This window comes from Monodon monoceros, unplaced genomic scaffold (genome assembly GCF_005190385.1).
Source record: "Monodon monoceros isolate NGI ecotype Baffin Bay Population unplaced genomic scaffold, NGI_Narwhal_1 Super_Scaffold_18, whole genome shotgun sequence".
NCBI lineage: Eukaryota > Metazoa > Chordata > Mammalia > Artiodactyla > Monodontidae > Monodon > Monodon monoceros.
This window is the reverse complement of record NW_021703774.1, coordinates 128,910,335-128,927,876: the sequence shown is the minus strand read 5'-3', so window position 1 is coordinate 128,927,876 and position 17,542 is coordinate 128,910,335. Positions and strand designations below refer to the sequence as shown.

At 42.7% G+C, this 17,542-nt stretch overlaps 1 protein-coding gene across 5 annotated transcripts in view; it reads left to right on the top strand.

Moving 5' to 3' along the window:
• The window catches only part of NFIA (nuclear factor I A), a 394,786-nt gene that overhangs the window by 369,175 nt on the left and 8,069 nt on the right, over window positions 1-17,542 (top strand). For 2 of the 5 annotated variants that reach the window (XM_029227545.1, XM_029227544.1), the window contains exon 11: window positions 2,671-2,926. The exons of the other annotated variants lie outside the window; for them this stretch is intronic. In XM_029227545.1, the coding sequence (XP_029083378.1) occupies window positions 2,671-2,742 (72 nt within the window). In that variant the 3' untranslated portion in view covers window positions 2,743-2,926. Of the gene's footprint in view, window positions 1-2,670; window positions 2,927-17,542 lie in introns of those variants that run through there. 5 annotated transcript variants of the gene reach the window in all.

Below are 17,542 nucleotides of genomic sequence, written 5' to 3'. Positions count from 1 at the left end.
GCCCTCCACGTGCCCTCCCAGGTGCTTATCAAACAGTCAGCAATAGGTTCTGGGTTTCTCTTTTATGACTTGGAACCAGATGCTTCCTTTGCAAAAGAAAAGAGCCTGGTTTTGCTGAGCTTGAGTCAACAGAGTTCAGAGAACAGGAAAATGAGTGCATTGGCCCTGCTACATGCTCTGAGGAGAGAAGGCAGTACAGGTGGGGTTCCCACTTTCCACAAAGCCCCTGCATGTGGAAATCCCATACCGGCGAAGAATTTGCTTTACCAAATGTTTCTGCACTCTAAATAATGACTGTTCGCATTAGGAGAGGTTCCTTTAGGACACAGGCTTTCCCAGGCCTTCTAATGAGTCTAAGACCTTGAAGGTTCCACAGATACACATAGTTCCAAGGCCAGAGCCTATTGTCTAATGTGAGATTCTCAAAGATCTCACGTGAGTTCTCAATGATTCTTCCTGGCCACTTTTCCCACACCCACTTGTTTACCTTCCTGTTTGTTTATTGAGGACGAAGACACATTCTTTTATCAGTGGCCTATGTTTTGGGGGTATAGCCTTTCATTGGAGTCTGTTCATTAAGTTACATTCCACAGCGCAGGCTTCCCCCAAAATATTTGCCTGAGAATTTTTCCTTAGGCTTCACATCGCTTCCTTTATAGCAGAGACAAAGTAACTTAGCACTTCTAATTGGCTTTTCACTTTCCAAATGCTTTACACATTAACTAATGAACCACATGATCTTGTGATAAGCTGGATCCCTGGGTTGGAGCTGGGACACTGGGTTAGGACAGGCTGTCCTGGCCCCGTGTTCCTCGCCTTCACACTCTCCCTTCCCCGCACATGCTGCCACCTGTCCCACCCCCCTACCCCCCACCCCCAGAATTGGAATGTGTTGGGCTAAATGGAGCTGCAGCCCAGGCACAAACATCCCCAGCACAGGGCAGCCTTGGGCCCACGGGGCTCTGCCTTAACGATGTGGGAAGTGCCCAACACTGCCTTCCAAGGCTGGATATGCTGCATGTTAAAGGAAATTTAAGGCAGCCTTCGTGGAACACAGGTTCTGCCCCTCTCAAGTACAATCTCCCTTCTGTGGACCTATGGCCAAGTGTTATGTATGTGTATTGGGGAAGCAGTAGTACCAGGGGTCAGGGGTGGGGGGAATGGAAGGAGAATACAATGGCAAGGTCTAGTAAGGGAACTGACCATAGTGCATCTTGGTAGAGTAAAATGAGCACTGGACTAGGAGTCAAAATATCTGCATTCCTAGCTCATCTGTCCCACTCACCAGCTGTCCTTAGGGAGAAAAAAGAAACCAGAATTTACTGAGCACATACTATATCCCTGGTAACTACCACACCAGGGTACTACTGATATATATGATCCAATCCCTGCCATCCATTGCTCACAGACTTTTAAGGAGAAAAGTAAACAAATTATAGTAAGATATGGTAAGGGAAACAGTTGAAGTATGTATAATCTACAGGTAGTGCAGAGTAGATAATTAACCCGGGGGAGAAGCAGGGAATTCATGGAAGATAGTCTAGAGGAGATTTCACATGAGCCAGTTTGGAAGGAGACAGAAATAGTTCCATTCCAGGAGAGGGGAACAGCACATGCAGAGGAACAGTGGTGTGTGTTCAGAGAATTCTGTTTCATATGTTGGTTAATGTAAGGTAAATGACAGAGAATGTGGAGTAATGAGGCTGGCAAGTTAAACGGGGTCTAGTCGTGAATACGTACATGCTTTTATGATAAGGCACTTGGACTTTATTCTGCGGGAGATGGGAAGCAGGTGAAGGGCACAGTGGGATCTCTATATGTGAAGAAACCTTAACTTAGCTTGGTTTACCATGCATGAGGCCTGAGATTTTACAGGTAGTAGCAGCATTAAGACCTATGGTCACGAGGTACTCTCCTCTGCAAGGCAGTATAACACGGTAGAGAAAACAGAAGCTTTGGAGCCAGATGGACTTGATTTTGATTTATCTCAGTACATGACTCATATGGATTAAATTGTAACCCCCCCCAATTCCATATGTTGAAGCCCTAACCCCCAATGTGATAGTATTTGAAGATGGGGCCTTTGAGAAGTAGTTAGGTTTAGATGAGGGTGAGACCCTTATGATGGGATTAGTGGTCTTTTAAGAAAAGACAGGGAATTCCCTGGCGGTCCAGTGGTTAGGACTCAGTGCTTTCACTGCTGTGGCCCCAGGTTCAATCCCTGGTCGGGGAACTAAGATCCCATAAGACACGCAGTGCAGCTAACCAAAAGAAAAGAAAAGACACCAGAGAGCATGCTCTCTGTCATGTGAGGACTCAGCAAGAAGGCAGCCATTTGCAATCCAGGGAGATGACCTTCCCTGGGTACCAAATCAGTTAGAACTTTGGTCTTGGACTTCCACTCCAGAACTGTGAGAAGATAAATTTCTGTTGTTTAAGCCACTCAGTCTATGGTATTTTGTTATGGCAGCCTGAGCAGACTTCCACAGTGACCTTGGGGTAATTTTTAGCCTTTCTGACCCTTAGATGTCACATTTTTAAAATTATAAATTAATTGTGCATTCCACTTAGAGTTTTGTGAAAATTCAATATGGTTAGAATGTAAAGCCCCCAGCACCCCACCCTGGCACAGGGAAAGCTGACGTGTGCTGCTGCCTTTTCACTCCTTAGAATGGAACCTCCGTCAGCACCAGAAGTGAGGCAGGATGCATCTCCTTCATCTTTGGGACCAGGGACCCGTGATTGCCAGTAGAGACATAGAAATGTTAATATGGTGAGAACCACAGAGGTAATCTGGTAATTTTTCCCCTGGGCTGCGTCGTCTCTCCCTCCATCCTCCCATGTCCATTTTCCATAAACTGTGCCATTAATTCTCTCACTAGCTAGTGGAATGATATTTATTTATTAAGAACATACTTAGCATACTCCCAAGGAGCAAGTTAAAGCTCAGCTAACAGCTTCAGTTTCTGGTTGTGAGGAAAAATACACTGAGGAATGTATATGGAGAGTTTCTATGTATGGTATAATTTCATATTAAAAAACTATTAAACTTTATGCTGGATGAGGGAGAGAAGAAAACAATCCCAGTGCAAAAAACAAGTTATGAACCTAGGAGCACAGTTTCTGAATGTTTATTTTGTCAGATACGCAGCTGACATGACTGGGCTCTAATGGGGTGGTGATCCTCATTGAATTGCAGATGGCTGTGAGTGACTGAAATACCGCGGGGACTTAAATAAGTGGTGCATACTGTATTACTTAGGCTGCATCCTTTAGCCAAGTTGAAGGCTTCTTTTTCTCCATCCATTCCCAACACACGCATGCACACACGTAACATGCACACACATGCGCACACACATGCATGCATCTGTCCATTCCAGAAGCTCCGTGTTAGAGCCTTAATTTCCCATCTAGAACAATGCTGATGTGCCTTTCCTGACTTTGCCCCTTTGCCCTCTGCCACCAAAGTGCAGCCCCACCACACACACACACACACACACACACACACACTCTCCAATGCAGATAATGGTGTCTCAGATCAGTCTGCTTTGCTGCAGCATCAAGACCCAAATCAATTTATCGACTCCGTCAGAATGGCTGGTACAGTAATTGTTACAAGAGAAGAATGGAAAGTGAGAACGTTTCCACATGAAAAATAAAAATGACGTTTTGTTCTTTCCTGTCCCCCCCCCTTTTTTGCCTCATAGATCTTTATGTGTTTACACAGCAGAGAGCACTTTACTTAAGTTAATCAGCTCCTTCTACATTATTAATTGTGACAGGGCGCTACATGACAGGAAGAGTATTATGGGAAACATTGATCTCACTCAGATAGCGTGGACCTGAGCAGGTTTGGTATTCCTTCCCCCATCTCACTGCTTTGGGGTCCCATCAAATCACATTTCCCTGATTGACAACACAGAGCACCTCCCATCAATACAATTGATTCTGTGAAAAACGACAAGGAACATTTTTCAGCTGGAGATAGATGAATTATGGTGATGGTAAAGAGAACATTTCAGAAGTCTTCTTTCAGGTTAGAAACTTAAATTGGGAACTAAGGTACTATTATCATCCCAAACACAAGCCTAATTTATATCCTCAGAAAAATGCTACTATTAAAAGAAACTTACTACAAGTGAAAAATAGCCTTAGTTGAAGCCAGCAGTGAACCTGAAGATATAATAGATGTTTTTAAAAGGCCATCCGCTAATTTTTTGTGGGACATTTTTGGTTAAGTGCACATCTTTGAAAGACATTTCATTAAAGTTCAACTTTCATGGCTTATACCTGTAGACCCTAACATAAATCCTATGTGAATGGACAAAAGTGAGTGGGTGTCATTTGTGACCTGGAAATAAAAGGTCAACCATTGGATTTATAGCTTTTTTAGTGAAAAGAACATAAAGATTCCTGCCAACTGGAGTCAATCCATATTTTAATGTTTCCTAGTTAAGATGATAAAATCAAGAGATTAGGATCATGCTGTTCAGTGAACGTCAAAAATTAAATGTGATGGGTTAAGTGTCATTCCCAAGGGGCAGAAGTTAATATTTTAAAAACCGTTTCTACCACTGGCAGTCAAGAAATGAATTGTCCATGATCATTAACCAAGGTAAGGAGAAATCCCACTATTATTACTAAATTTAATGATGACTATTACACTAATCAACTATATTGTTAAATGACTCTGCTGTTCTCCTTTAATGTCCCCAAACAATAATAGTGGATTGATTGCTGTCAAATAATTCTCATATACAATTGTGAACAAGTCATGATGAGGGCTCGTGGATGAAGGCTTATTTGTGGGAAAAGAAGCTGTGGCTATCTTATGGATAAGAGAAATAACATAGAACCTTACGCTGCCTATAACATTCTTCTAAGACCAAGACTCTGTGACACTACAGACCTGTTATTAAGTATGATTCACCAGGACAAGTTTTTTAAATACAAAAAAAAAAAAAAAAAGAACATGCATTTCTTTTCATTATCTTTTTTTGTTTCATATTTTTGCCATCTTTATCTTTTCTTTGTAGGAAAAGAATCCATTTACAGGTCCTTTTCTTCTTCAAACTTGTAGAGCTCTGGATCCCATCTCCTTTGGATTTTTATTAAGGGAGAAGAAAGGTTATTTAAAGGTGTTCATAGGATGACTCAGACACATGGTACCCCCATGCCATTTGCAGATCCATTTTAAGACGCTGGTATTTTGGGAAGTTACAGAAATTCAGAATCCTGAAGCCGATAGTTTTCTTAAAGATTGTCACCTCCACACCCCATCATTTTTCAGATATGACTTTAAGTGCATTTTGGAAAAAAGTGTGTATGCTTCTGATAAAACAGCCCCTCCAAACAAGAGGGCCCAAGCTCAGGGAGCTGAAACGACTTGTGAAGGCACACAGCTGATCAGAGGCAAAGCAGGTCTGAGAGGCAAGGTTTCTGACGCCAGGGAGGGAAGGCACTGGTAGTTTAATATGTGGCTTAGGATATGGGTGCACAGTTTCTATTTTACAGAGGTGTTTTATAGAAGTTCAGTATCCATTAGACTGACCCAAGTGCATTGGAATCCTGAGGAACAAAAGCACATACTTCCAAAGTTCACCGTGCAGAATTTATCTTCACACACTACCACCTAGTATTGTGTGCATGTGGGTGTGGGTGTGCATGGGTGGTTTTTAAACCTGTGCTTCTGTCTGTGCTCTGGGGAAGCTTTCGGTGGCGTATTTTTCTAACTTCTGTCCTTCACAGTGCAGACAAAGGTTAAAGCTCCCATCTACTTTCACAGGCAAATATTTTAAGGTACTTTTATAGGAGGCAGGGAGCAGGGAGGACCTTTGATTTAAAGTTCAACATTTACATCTGTAATTCTGCCTAATTTCTGTGCTCACATTAATTAAATTGAAATCGTTTAATTAGAATAAAAACTGAAATTGATCATTAGGATTAATTTAACCTGATAGGCTTTGTGTGCTTTTCTAGACAAATATTATGAAATGTAGTGATAATGACGCAGCAAGAGGTATAATTTCACATCTTATAATGATTTTAATATCTGCCAGTTGTTCTCTCTGGTATCTGGATAGCTCTCAATGTTGCTATTAGTTCCATCATTACCATTCAGCTAGGGCCAGGCTGTATCTCTCTGCTGGCTTCTTCCCAAATATTTTTTCCTGTCAAAGTCTAAAGATGTACCAAATTCTCTTCACCCCTCCCTCCTAATAACATAATCCTTTCCCTTAACCCACCCCCACCATCTTCCAGGAACGCTATTTGCATGGCTCTTCCCCTTGGCCTTGCATCACAATGACCTTTGTAAAACAAGAACTGCAGAATGACACTCCTTATGGAATTCTCTAGTGTTCCTCAGTTCTGGGGACAGTGATGTCAAATCTGGACTGTCCCTCTGCACCCCTTCCTGGCTGCTTGCTTTGAATAAGAACCAGGCACAGAATTAAGCTCCATAGTAAGATGAGGCATGGTACCCACTGAATAACTCTAAGGGTGCAGGAGAGACAAGGCAGCTTCTCCAAGGGCCTAATTTGTGTTCAGGCAATAGCTTGCCCTCTTCATCCTGTGCCTTCCATGTAGCTCCATCCAACGAGCATGTTTCCAAATTGGTGGCCTCTGTTTCTAAAAGAAAATTGCTGAAGGATGAGAATACTGTTTTGCCCTAAGATTCAGCATGAATGAAATAACATTAGATCTGCATCTGCCTGCCAACACACTGATGAATGTAAAACTTTTTGAACTATCAGGTCAACTATCAAATTATTTTGTCTTCAGAAGAATTAAGAGCTGCATGGATAGATTAAATCCTCAGGAAAATCTGCAAAGCATTTGAGTATCGAATTCCTCCCATCCACCATTTTGCCAGAGTTACTTAAAAAAAAAAAATTGACATTGGCAGTTATGTTTACTTTGTTTCCTGCAACAACCCTTAAGGCAGAAATTCAAAGGATAGTGGAGAATGAGTCAAAATTGGATAGATATTTATGAGTAAGAAAGAAGAGAAACAAAAACTAGACAAAGGAAAGAACATATGATTCTCAGTAATTTGGGAATGAGTGACCAATGGTATAGTAGAGACTATCACATATACAAATTATTATCTTTCTGCAGCTTGGCCAATCGTTCCTGACCAAAGGCAGAGAAACTCTCAGGGTTGTGAGTCCTGATTTCATTCAGTCGTCATAAGTTAACTGCCGCCCCCAAAGAAACTAATTTTATCGTTCATTTCTACGGAATGTCATCTATGTGGATTCTACTTTTATTCGTGTCTTTATCCAATAGAAGAAACTTAGTATTTTAAAAATCCTTAATGCGTCTAGCATTTGAGCTAGGCTAAGTTCAAGAGATTGAGAGAAAAGAGGATATAGCCAGCATACTCAGGCTGTTACTGTATTTATCCAAGAAAAGTGACTGCCCATTATGTACCAGGCCAAGAAGCTATATGGGCTAGCATATAGAGATGAGGTTTCTGTCTTCCCCATGTCAGAAAGGAAGACACATACATAAAAAAAGCATCACCTTTGTTTAACAGCTTAGTTTAACTTAAGTTAAAAGACAAAACACTTCCATATTTTCATGTATTATTTCACTTCATCCTCACAACCACGGTGCCAGGAAGGTGTTCTTAATCAGAGGCACAAACTGAGACCAGATTCACAGTGGACTCAGTCCATCTTCCCTGAGCCAGGTAGTTTCTTCTCTGAATCCCCACAGCAGTGCTTTCTTTTGAGCTGTTTACCTGACTTATCACCTGTCACTGTGCAGGGATGCAGCTGCTGAAGCTGGAGTACTGGGAATGCCACGCCCTGCAATGCCGGGTGTGCTCACCTATCAGGAAACTGCTCCAGGGCCGAGATGCCATAGAGTAACACTCAGGTGTTTGAAGCATTGGTTTATTATTGCTGTACCCACTTTCTTGCCAAACTCAAATTCACAGAGAAGTTGAGTGACAGAGTTCTTGGTATTGTTTGTCCGGCTCTCCTTCCATTTCTGTCCACAAAGACCATCACTGCTTTCTCTGAACTCCAGGACCCTTGCTTAGCAAGGAGACTGAGTCTTAATCTCAGTCAGCCAGGAAACCAGTTCTCTCCAGATTGATTTCTATGAGCATCTCAGAAGCCCTACTTCAACCCTTCAAGCTTCTAAACCAAAAATAGCCATTTCTTCCTCTTTAGTGTAACTTTGTTGGCTGGAAAATCCCTGAGATCTTTTTGACCTCAAAAATCCCTTAGGTTTTTTCATAAACATAATAAGGAGTCCCTTCTGAGTTGGGGACATTTATCTTCATAACACTTTTTAACTGTATTTTTCAAGTCAGAAAACCAGTTTACACAAACCCTAGGTCTTATATTTGGAGAGAATAAGTATGCATTGACCACTTTCCACAAAGAGTTGAAAATGATTTCAGAGAAATCTAAAGTAATGACTATGGAATTCTAGAATTTGCATCCAGAATCTTTTTAACTGGAATGTTACCACAAAAGCCTTATCGGGAAAATTAAGAAGATTCAGTTCTCCAGGCCTGGCCTTGTCTTTCTTCCCCTCTTTCTTTGACTTTATAGTAGATCTGAGGAAACTTTTAATACTAACTAAAGCTTGCTGTTGCCTGGCCTCTGAGCCTAAAATGCCTGAGAAAGCAGTACAGATTCCAACTGTAAAACATTCCTCCCCCAGGCCTTGGAAACTAGTGTACAGAGGCCGGTAGAGTTCAGAGGGAGCACATGTAAATGAGGCTCAGTTATAAACTCCTGAGGAGTGTTTTATTTAGTTTAAACCTGAACTTGAACTTGTAAACCTGTTCCTGGAGAACAACACAGAAAGCTGATGCAGTAGAACAGGAAGCCATATTTCAGCTCAGACAATTCACTTCTTTAAAAGAAAAGAAAGTCTTCGAGTAATTTTTTTTTTTTTTTAACTGAACTGCCTTTAGGATAGCACAAGGTGGCATCTTTGCAAGATTTTTGTGATCACAGAATCAGAAAGAAAGTTAATATGTGTCATTTGAATTTGCCACCATTCTTGCAAAGTGAACAATGGGATCTCCTAGCCATAGGGTGATTTAACAAGAGAAAAGGGTATTTAAAAAGCCAAAGAACGCATAACCATCATCCAATGTGCAACTGGTTTCATTAAAATATAATAAAGTGATAGGTATGGAACTGTTCCAAATCGGCACTGTGTGTACGAGTTCTGAGTTTGTTCTTAAATCTCAGTTACTAGGAGAGCACTACCAAGTAGAATTCATCTGAAAACAAAGTAAGTGATTTTGTTTGCGTGTTTGATTTTATGACACATTCTTAAATATGTCTTCAGGAATCTTTGCTTATGAAATCACCATCTTTAAAGTCATTACTAAAAGGTAAAAATGAATTAAATTTTCTGTGTTAGAATGGTACTACCTCTCTCCCAGAAGCATAGATTCCTGACAGGGAAGCCTAGCAGCTCTGCTGATCCCATATGTTATGTTCACGTCCAAATCATTGATAAGACCTTTGACAGAGACCCTTAATGCTGTGGGATTTCACCTTTGCACAATCCCCCAACCCAGCCCTACCGAGAAGCTTCCAACTCACCTCCCCTGGAAGAATATTCAGGAAGAGTCTAATTGTTTGTAGTAGTGAATATTGCTTAGTTGTAAATTTAATCTACAAATATAGAAGGAAAAAAATCTGAACATAAAAAGCATTTGCTGTTTCAGCATTAAAAAAAAAGTACTGTCATTTGAAACTGCCAACTCCCCCATGTGGGTTTGTTTTGCAAGTCACGTCTTAACAAAGACAAGTTTTGTTGCCATAAAACCCTAAATCCTACCACGTTTTCAGAAGGAGGAGGAAAGCATTGTTCACTGATCCCTAGTTTGTGCTTTCAGGGATGTCACGTAAGAGCTTTGACTGGACTTGGGGAAATCATTCCATTTTTATCAAGGGCAGTTGGCTCCGATGAAACCCTAACCCCATCGGGTGACATCTAGATCACACCAATGCCTCCCTTAATGATGCTGCTTGCATTTTAGGCCAGTATTTCAAAGATCTGTCTCTATGTTTGTTATTTCCTCCCCCAAATAATATAATAATATTATAACAACTGGTATACTGAGGCCTGTTCTGCAGATAAGTAAAGCTGTGACCCCTGATGTCACACAGACTAGAATTTAGGTCTCTGACTTTTTCCATGGTCAAGCTCCTTCTAACCTCAGTGAGGGATATGAACAGTTTTATCCCTGCCAGTATCACATCTACACAGTGAACAAGGAAAAGATGACTCCTGGACCAATACAATTGAAGAGCAGGTGTTCCCAGAAGGTGAAAGTGTAGGAACGGGATCTTCGTAGCGTAATCAGAGCAGCCACAATCGCAGGGCAGCCAGTGACTGAGCCGAGACTTGAACCCAGGCCCCTGCCTCAGAGTCCGGTGCCGAGTTGCATCTTACTGTACTCTCGCTCTCTTCTCTCAAGAATCTGAGAACCGAGATGCTACAACCTGCTCTGCGCTCTGTCCTGATCCCGCCTCTGCGCCTCACTTGTTTGGCTCAATACACAAGCTTCCGTCCCGGCTGCCAGGCGGGTAGTTGCGGTTGCAGTTGAGTGTGCCCTCTTCCTTCCTCTTAATCCAGTGAATGGAGTGGGGAGGGCTGCTGCTCTGCATAGCCTTTGAGAGAGTGGGGGTCTGCCGTCATTCTTGTGGGGGATCGAACACAGGTGGAGAGGGAGAGAGAGAGAGAGAGAGAGACTGGCTGGAGGGGTGGGTGGAGGGAGGCAGGAAATGGGGACTGGAAAGGACAGAAGGAAGGACCCTGGACAGGGAACAGAGAAGGTCCGAAGCAAAGACCTGTGCTCGGGGCCTGGCAAAGAGGTTACCTGCGGGGGTGGGAATGGGTACAGGGGGCAAGTACCATCCAGTGCCTAAAGGGCTCCTTGACTGGAAAGGTTCGTTTGGGAATTCGTTTCTGGCAAAGTAGCAGGTCTTCTGTCGTTCTCTTGCAGGAGGTCTCCGGGAGGATTTTTGAAATTACTGAACTTTTCACTTCAATGTTATTTTCTTTCGTACCAGATTTTATCTACCTGCACAATCGGAACAGTAAATCTACATGATAGATTTACTGTGAACCTGAGTCATGTTTGGGAAGAGCTTTTCGGCTCTGGGGGAAGAGCAGGAGTGGGGAAGCACTCGGTGGCGTGATTATTGTAATGTGGCCACGCTCGGCTGAGCGCCGACCTCCACTCCCACGCCTCTCTTTTTAAACCAGAAAGGTTACCTCCCTGGGCCACCATTGGGCCAGCCCCAAGTGTGACCGTCTGCACTTGTTAGACAGCAGGCATTTAATTAAAATTGGAATCTGATGTGTAGAAAACATACATTTTTTTCATTTCATAGCTCCCCAGGAAATCATACTCTCTTCCTGCCCTGTTCCCCTAAACTCTCCCTGCCGCCAAAAAAGAAAAAAAGAAAGAAAGACTAGGGGAAAGATTATTTAATGTTGAAAATCAGAAATTACAAAGGGCCAGGCTGCCTTCTTTATTTTTGCCTTTGGGGCTGACATTAGCCAATAATAAAGCCTGTATTGTATCTTCAGCCCAGAGCCAGGTTTTTTTTTTTATGGCTAACTTCCCATACGGAAAAGGGTCGTCCCTTTTCAGAGCATTAAAGTACAGCATTTAATGAATCTGTAACTAAAATCTTTCATCTTACTTTTGTGCAATAAAAGGGGTTGCCTGATGCCTTCTGATATTTGGCTGGACTTTGTGGAATCAAAAAACATCTTAAAGCACAAATAATAAGACACAAGGCCCAAGCTGAAAAATCAACCTCAGAACACCCTGGTCACCGCCTTTTCCGCAGCAGAGCCGTCCAGCGCACCGTCCGGGCTCCTCCCAGAGCAGACGCGGTGCCATCGTAGGCAAATAGATAGGAACTCTGGACGATTTCATCGGGTCCTTGTTCCCCTAATCTCCACGCTGCACCTCAGATCTCAAGCAGCTTCCGTGGCGTGGGCTCACTTTAATGGATAATCTATTTTTCATGAAAAAGCAGGAAATAAGCTGTCTCTTTCATAAAAAGATTTACAAAATGTAATCATTGTTGAAATATTCCCTTTGAACTGCCGTGTCCACGGGGGTCTCCGCTCCCAGAGTCGTGCTTCATTAGGACCCCCTCTCAAGCGGCTCCAGAAGGGCAGGTACACTGGTGGTGCCTGGCTTTGATGTCTTGAATGAATGAAAGAAAAGCACAATAAAAAAGAGCTGTTGATCAAGCATAAAATACTCTTTAAGCTGACAGAATAGCAGCGTTAACACACCCTAAGCTGCTTTTCGTTTTTCCCTTTTTTCCTCACATTTTCCTGTGCTTTGTGTACACTGGGGGTTTGTATTTTATAAGAAGTCTCTGATCTATGTAGTATGCCATTCGCTAACAAAAACCAAAATAGGATTGTTTCTGTCCCACTTGGTTGCCTGACTACTCCCTCCCTCCACACCCTCCCCCCTTCCCTCCCCCCCCACCCGACCCCGGATCCCCTCTCCCCCTCATCCCCAACTTCCAAGGCATGCAGTTCAGCCTTGCAAGGCAAGGGCCCAAATGCCTTTCATAAACTTGAGCCAATTCCTTTTGTGCAGTTGGTTTCGCTGCTCTGATTTTAATACCGCAATTAAAGACAGATTTTTATTTTCTCAAGAACTTTCTTCTGCAACTGGGGAAATGGAACTGATGCAACTGCTACCTTTAACTAAGAAATTATATCATTAAATGAGAGAAAGCCGCCTTGTTGATCAATGCCTTTCCAAGGGAACTGGTCCCCTGTAGGTCTCCTGTGGACCTTAAGGCCTGTACACACTTTATAGTTAGAGAACCCATCTACCCTGGCTTTCGGCTTTTCGATACTTGTCTCTTGCCAGGCATTAGCTCGTTCGGTCCCCACAAAAACTGATAAAGTTGTTATCTCCATTTCCCGGAGTCTAAAACTGAGACGCAGCGGTGCTAACTAACTTACCTAAGATCACTTAACTAGCATGTAATGGTGTACTAGTTAAATGATGGGATTCTGTTAACTCTGACTCCAGTGTCCCACCTCTCACCACTGTGCACTCAGCCCTCCAGTAAGTCGGCAGAGCAAATCTGAGTGAGCCAGAGTGCAGTTTTTAATTCGGAAGTCTTTGGTTTCACAAGGTAAAAGATTACTTGATAAAAACCTAAAGGGAAACCAGAAAAAAGAACTTTACTTGATGGTGAGGCAGACACTAGGGCAAGTTGGAATACGGTGAAAGAGTCAGACTTTGGAACGACCATTGGAATAATTGGATTGTGTATGTACTCTCAAGGTTTGGAGGTGCTGGATGGCTTATTGGGTAAAAAGATTAGTGTTTTCCCGTCTTGAGGTTTGAACCAAACGGAGGTCTTGGCCGGGAGCAGCACGGTCACTCTCCAGGGAGTGGTGGTTTGGACAACTCCTCTGCACTCGTAGTAAGTAGGCCGCGGTCCATGTTACAAAACTATTGCACATGCTACGGCCGCAGTTGGCTGCAGTTGGCTGCAGTTGGCCCCGTCACAAGAGCTTTTCCATCAGAACTGCCTGGGGCGGCTTGTGGAGACCTGTGTCTCTCTGGGGAGAGCACCTTCACCTGGGGAGATGTGGACATGAGGCATGAGCATGGATGTGGCACAGCCGTACTAGAAGTCACCCATCTAAATGCCTTGTTGGAGTAACCGGCACCAGGCTTTGGGAGCCTTGGAGATACCTCATTTCTTCCATTCTTCCTTTATTCAACAGTATTTATTAAGCCTCTGGAGATGCCACATGCAAGAAGACAGTTCGTTTTCTTAAGGGAAAAAAATAGGTCATGACAGTTCAGTGACTGGGACAGAGGGAATACCCCGGGACTAAAGGCCTGGAGAAAGACCCCTTGGAAGAAGGGACTGATAATCTGAGACAGCAAAGACTAGCCAGCATTAGCAAAGCCAAGGAGAGGGGGACCCCTTCGCCAAGGCCCAGCAGAGAGAAAGTATTTGACTTTGGGGGATCTGGAAGAAGGTTAACACCTCACGAGTGTTGAGTACAAGCAGTGAAAAGATAAGGCCACAAAGGTAAGCAGGGCCAGTCACTGCCCATTAACATTTTAGTAGTTTCCTGTACAATAAACAAGTCTTGGTTTAGTGTTATTGAAAACAGGCTTTCTTTGATTAACAAAATCACACAAGAAAAATGGCTGCAGAGATCAAAGCCCGTGGCTGGCAAGACCGATAACTGACACCTGGGTACAGCGTGTCACCTTTGTCAGAAGGAGCCAGTGTTAGAAACTGCTTTCCCCTCATGGAATGCAAAATGGCCCTACAGTAGTCCTCTGGGGGCCAGAGGACAGAGGCCTGCTCACTTCAAGTCACACGACTAGTCAATGGAAAAAGTGGGACTAGGTCCCGGGTCCCTCGGACATTGGATACTCAGCCTTATCAGCTGACATAAGTTTTTAAAGATCCAACTGTGAGAAGATCAGGGTAGCTGGTCTCTTGAAGGATATAGAAGTCTAAAATCCAGCGCGCGCTTTCTGCAGGGCAACCCCTTAAGAGCAGGTACCGTATTTGCTGTATTCATTATATCCCCAGAGCCTAGCATACAAAGCACACAGTAGATGCTAGTACTTGTTATGTAAGTGATGAAGTACTCCCAAATGATGTATACTAACGTGAGAAACCAGCAGTGCACTCCGAGGCCCTGTCCATTTCCATTGGATTAGAAGCGGGCAGGGGAGTCTACCAGACCTCTGGCTGATTTGCCAAGGACAGCTCATTTGGGCTAAACGGTGGGCTTGAGCTCATCGAACAAGAGCAGGAAGCCAAAAATGACTAACTGGATTAGTGTGACCCAGTAGAGATAGCATCTTCTCAAGAGAAGTCAAAACGTTGACTGCAGCTCATGCAGTACTGGTTGGCAGCATCCTCTTCGGGGGCTGATGGAGTAGGAAGGAGTGGGGACTGGGGCCCGAGGCCTCCCTCCCTGTATTTTGTGTGTTTCTGTTTTCTGTGTGTGAATGTCCTGAAATAACCCACCTTGCCTGGAGAAGAAAGCAAAGTGTCACACCCAGTTCTGGATTCCACATTAACAACCTCCTTCCGCAGTGTTCAACTTTGCCCTTGAGGCCTTTTGTTTAACTTTTTAATTTGAAAAACAGATTCTGCTGCGTCACAGTCTGTTCCGCCCTCCCCACCCCCACCCCTAGCACCCTCTCCCTTTTTTTGGTTAAAGTGAAATATAGCTATCTCAAACAGACCTGCGTTTCCTTTTGTTTCTAAAATATACATCCTGCCCTCTTAGTGAAAAGTGTAATTAAAAGCCTTTTTAAAAGTCGTTATTTGCATTAGAATGTTCGGTGTTAACTAAGAAGTTGAGTCTTCATCAACCATGTCTTAGGCACCTTCCTGACCCAATTTTGGAAAGTAACCTCAGTTTCCTAATTGCTCTCCCTACAACATAGGAAAGGAAAGAGACTGCTTTCAAAGCTACCAAGAGCCATTTCAGGCTTCCTGCTTACGATGCAGCCGGATAGATGTTGTTTATGGTTCATAAAACCTGACTACTGTGAGTATTCCAGAATCCTGGCAGAATGGGATTCGAACTTTCATGGAGCTGTAAATTAAGGGGCGGGAAGTGTGATAAAACTCCTTAGAGAAAGGTGAAAAAAAAAAAAAAAAGTCACGCTGCAATGGTTAAATGAAATTTTATAAGCACATTCAGTGTGGAGCTGTTTTGCATTACATGAGTTGAATACCTTAGAGACGCCACATCTGCAGGCACTTTATTAAATCCTTAGTCAGCACTTTCCAACCTGATGAGATTACTTCTTCATTTGACTGGAGAAGAGGAAAGCTGAGCTCTGGTCCTGGACTGCAGATTTCTTTTGATGTTTCACCTTGAACACTGAGAGAGGACAATTACCCCCCCTTCCAGCCCCCTCCCCTCCTCCTTTAGCACATCCCAAACTGTAGAAATTGTGAATGTAACAGAGTAATTGTACTTAACTCGAGCCCCCGTGGGAGTGTGGATTTATGGACCTCCAAAACTACTATAGCTGAGAGTCCGCAAGGAAAAAAAGTAACAGATCAAAACTCTGTGTTTACTTCCTTAATGTAAATGTATCAAGATAACATCGTTCGATATTGTATTGTAATATTGGAACTCACTGCAGATAAGGGACAGAGATTCCTTTGTAGTCCATCTGGATACAGGAGGTTAGATTGAAGGGCTATAAAATATGAAGGCAGAAACCATAAGAAACCTAAGCTTATGTCAGTAAATATCTGAAGACAATTTTTTGACTCTCCATAAATGAATTTTGTTTAATGTGGCAACACTTTCCCAGTGATTTTCTCCTCAACCCCACCAATTTAACAATCTCAGATTTCTTTAATATTTTTCTTGTATGTTCCAAGAAGAAAATGCCCAGAATTATTCGTCAAGTAATGTTTTGAAACTTGCACTCTGCTTGAATAATAGATTTTATAATAAAACATCACAAGAGAAAAATGGGCTTTTCCAAACATTATCTTGTTCACTGGACGTCATTCGTAGTTCATGGAAGTTTTTAGAAGTCGAGTGGCTTACACACGTGCGACGATCACGCTTGTCCGTAATGGACTTAGGAGGGTCTTCAGCTACAAACTGATCATGAGAACATTCGTTGAAATGGATGGATTTTTTTTTTAGCATTATAATGGTTTATCTGCCATCTCTACAAATAAATTATTTAATCAAAGAGCCCTCATTCCAAAAAAAAAAAAAAAAAAAATCCCTGTGTGGTTCCCCTAACCGGCTGACTTCCCATTCTGGAAAGCTTTGGCCAAGTAGCCGGGTTAATTGTCATGAAGATTAGTGTAATGTGGAAATAAGGACTAATGGTCAAATTATAGGAGTGAAAAAGTTTGAGAATAGGTTTTGGTTTGGGCCTGAAAGGGTTAATTAAGTTTTTTTCACGGGTTCTTAAAGACCCCTAACCCAGGCCTTCAGGAGCCATATTGACACCCCACCCCAGGGCAACTCGCTCCTCTGGTGACATGTTGCTGGTCAGAGCACAATAGCCTTCTGTGTCTGCAAATCATTGCTAAAATCATCCCAAGGAAAAAAAAAGTTTGAAAGCTTTAACGTTAGACAAAAGCCCAAGAGCTGCAGTGCGCAGCTCAAAAACTAGGAGTCAGCAACCTCTATTGATTAAAAACTAACCTTTAAAGTAACTCTGAGAGTGTGTGGTTAGCATTTCAATTTAAACATGTCATGAGTTGATTTGTGTTACTGAATACCAACTCAGAAGGAGTAACATTCACATCGCATTTTTTTTATAATTCCCTTAAGCAGCTAAAGTATTTCATGAAATGTCAATAGGGCAAAAAGAAAAAGGGGGGGGGGGGGGGTGGCCAAGGCTGGGCCTGTAGTTTTCTTTCCCATGCAAATATTCACCCCCCAAAAGAAAAGTGTGGAGAGTGAAACACAATAATTAGTCCTTTGTCTAACTTTCCCAAGTGCCAGAGAAAGACAGATTAATTAAATATACAAC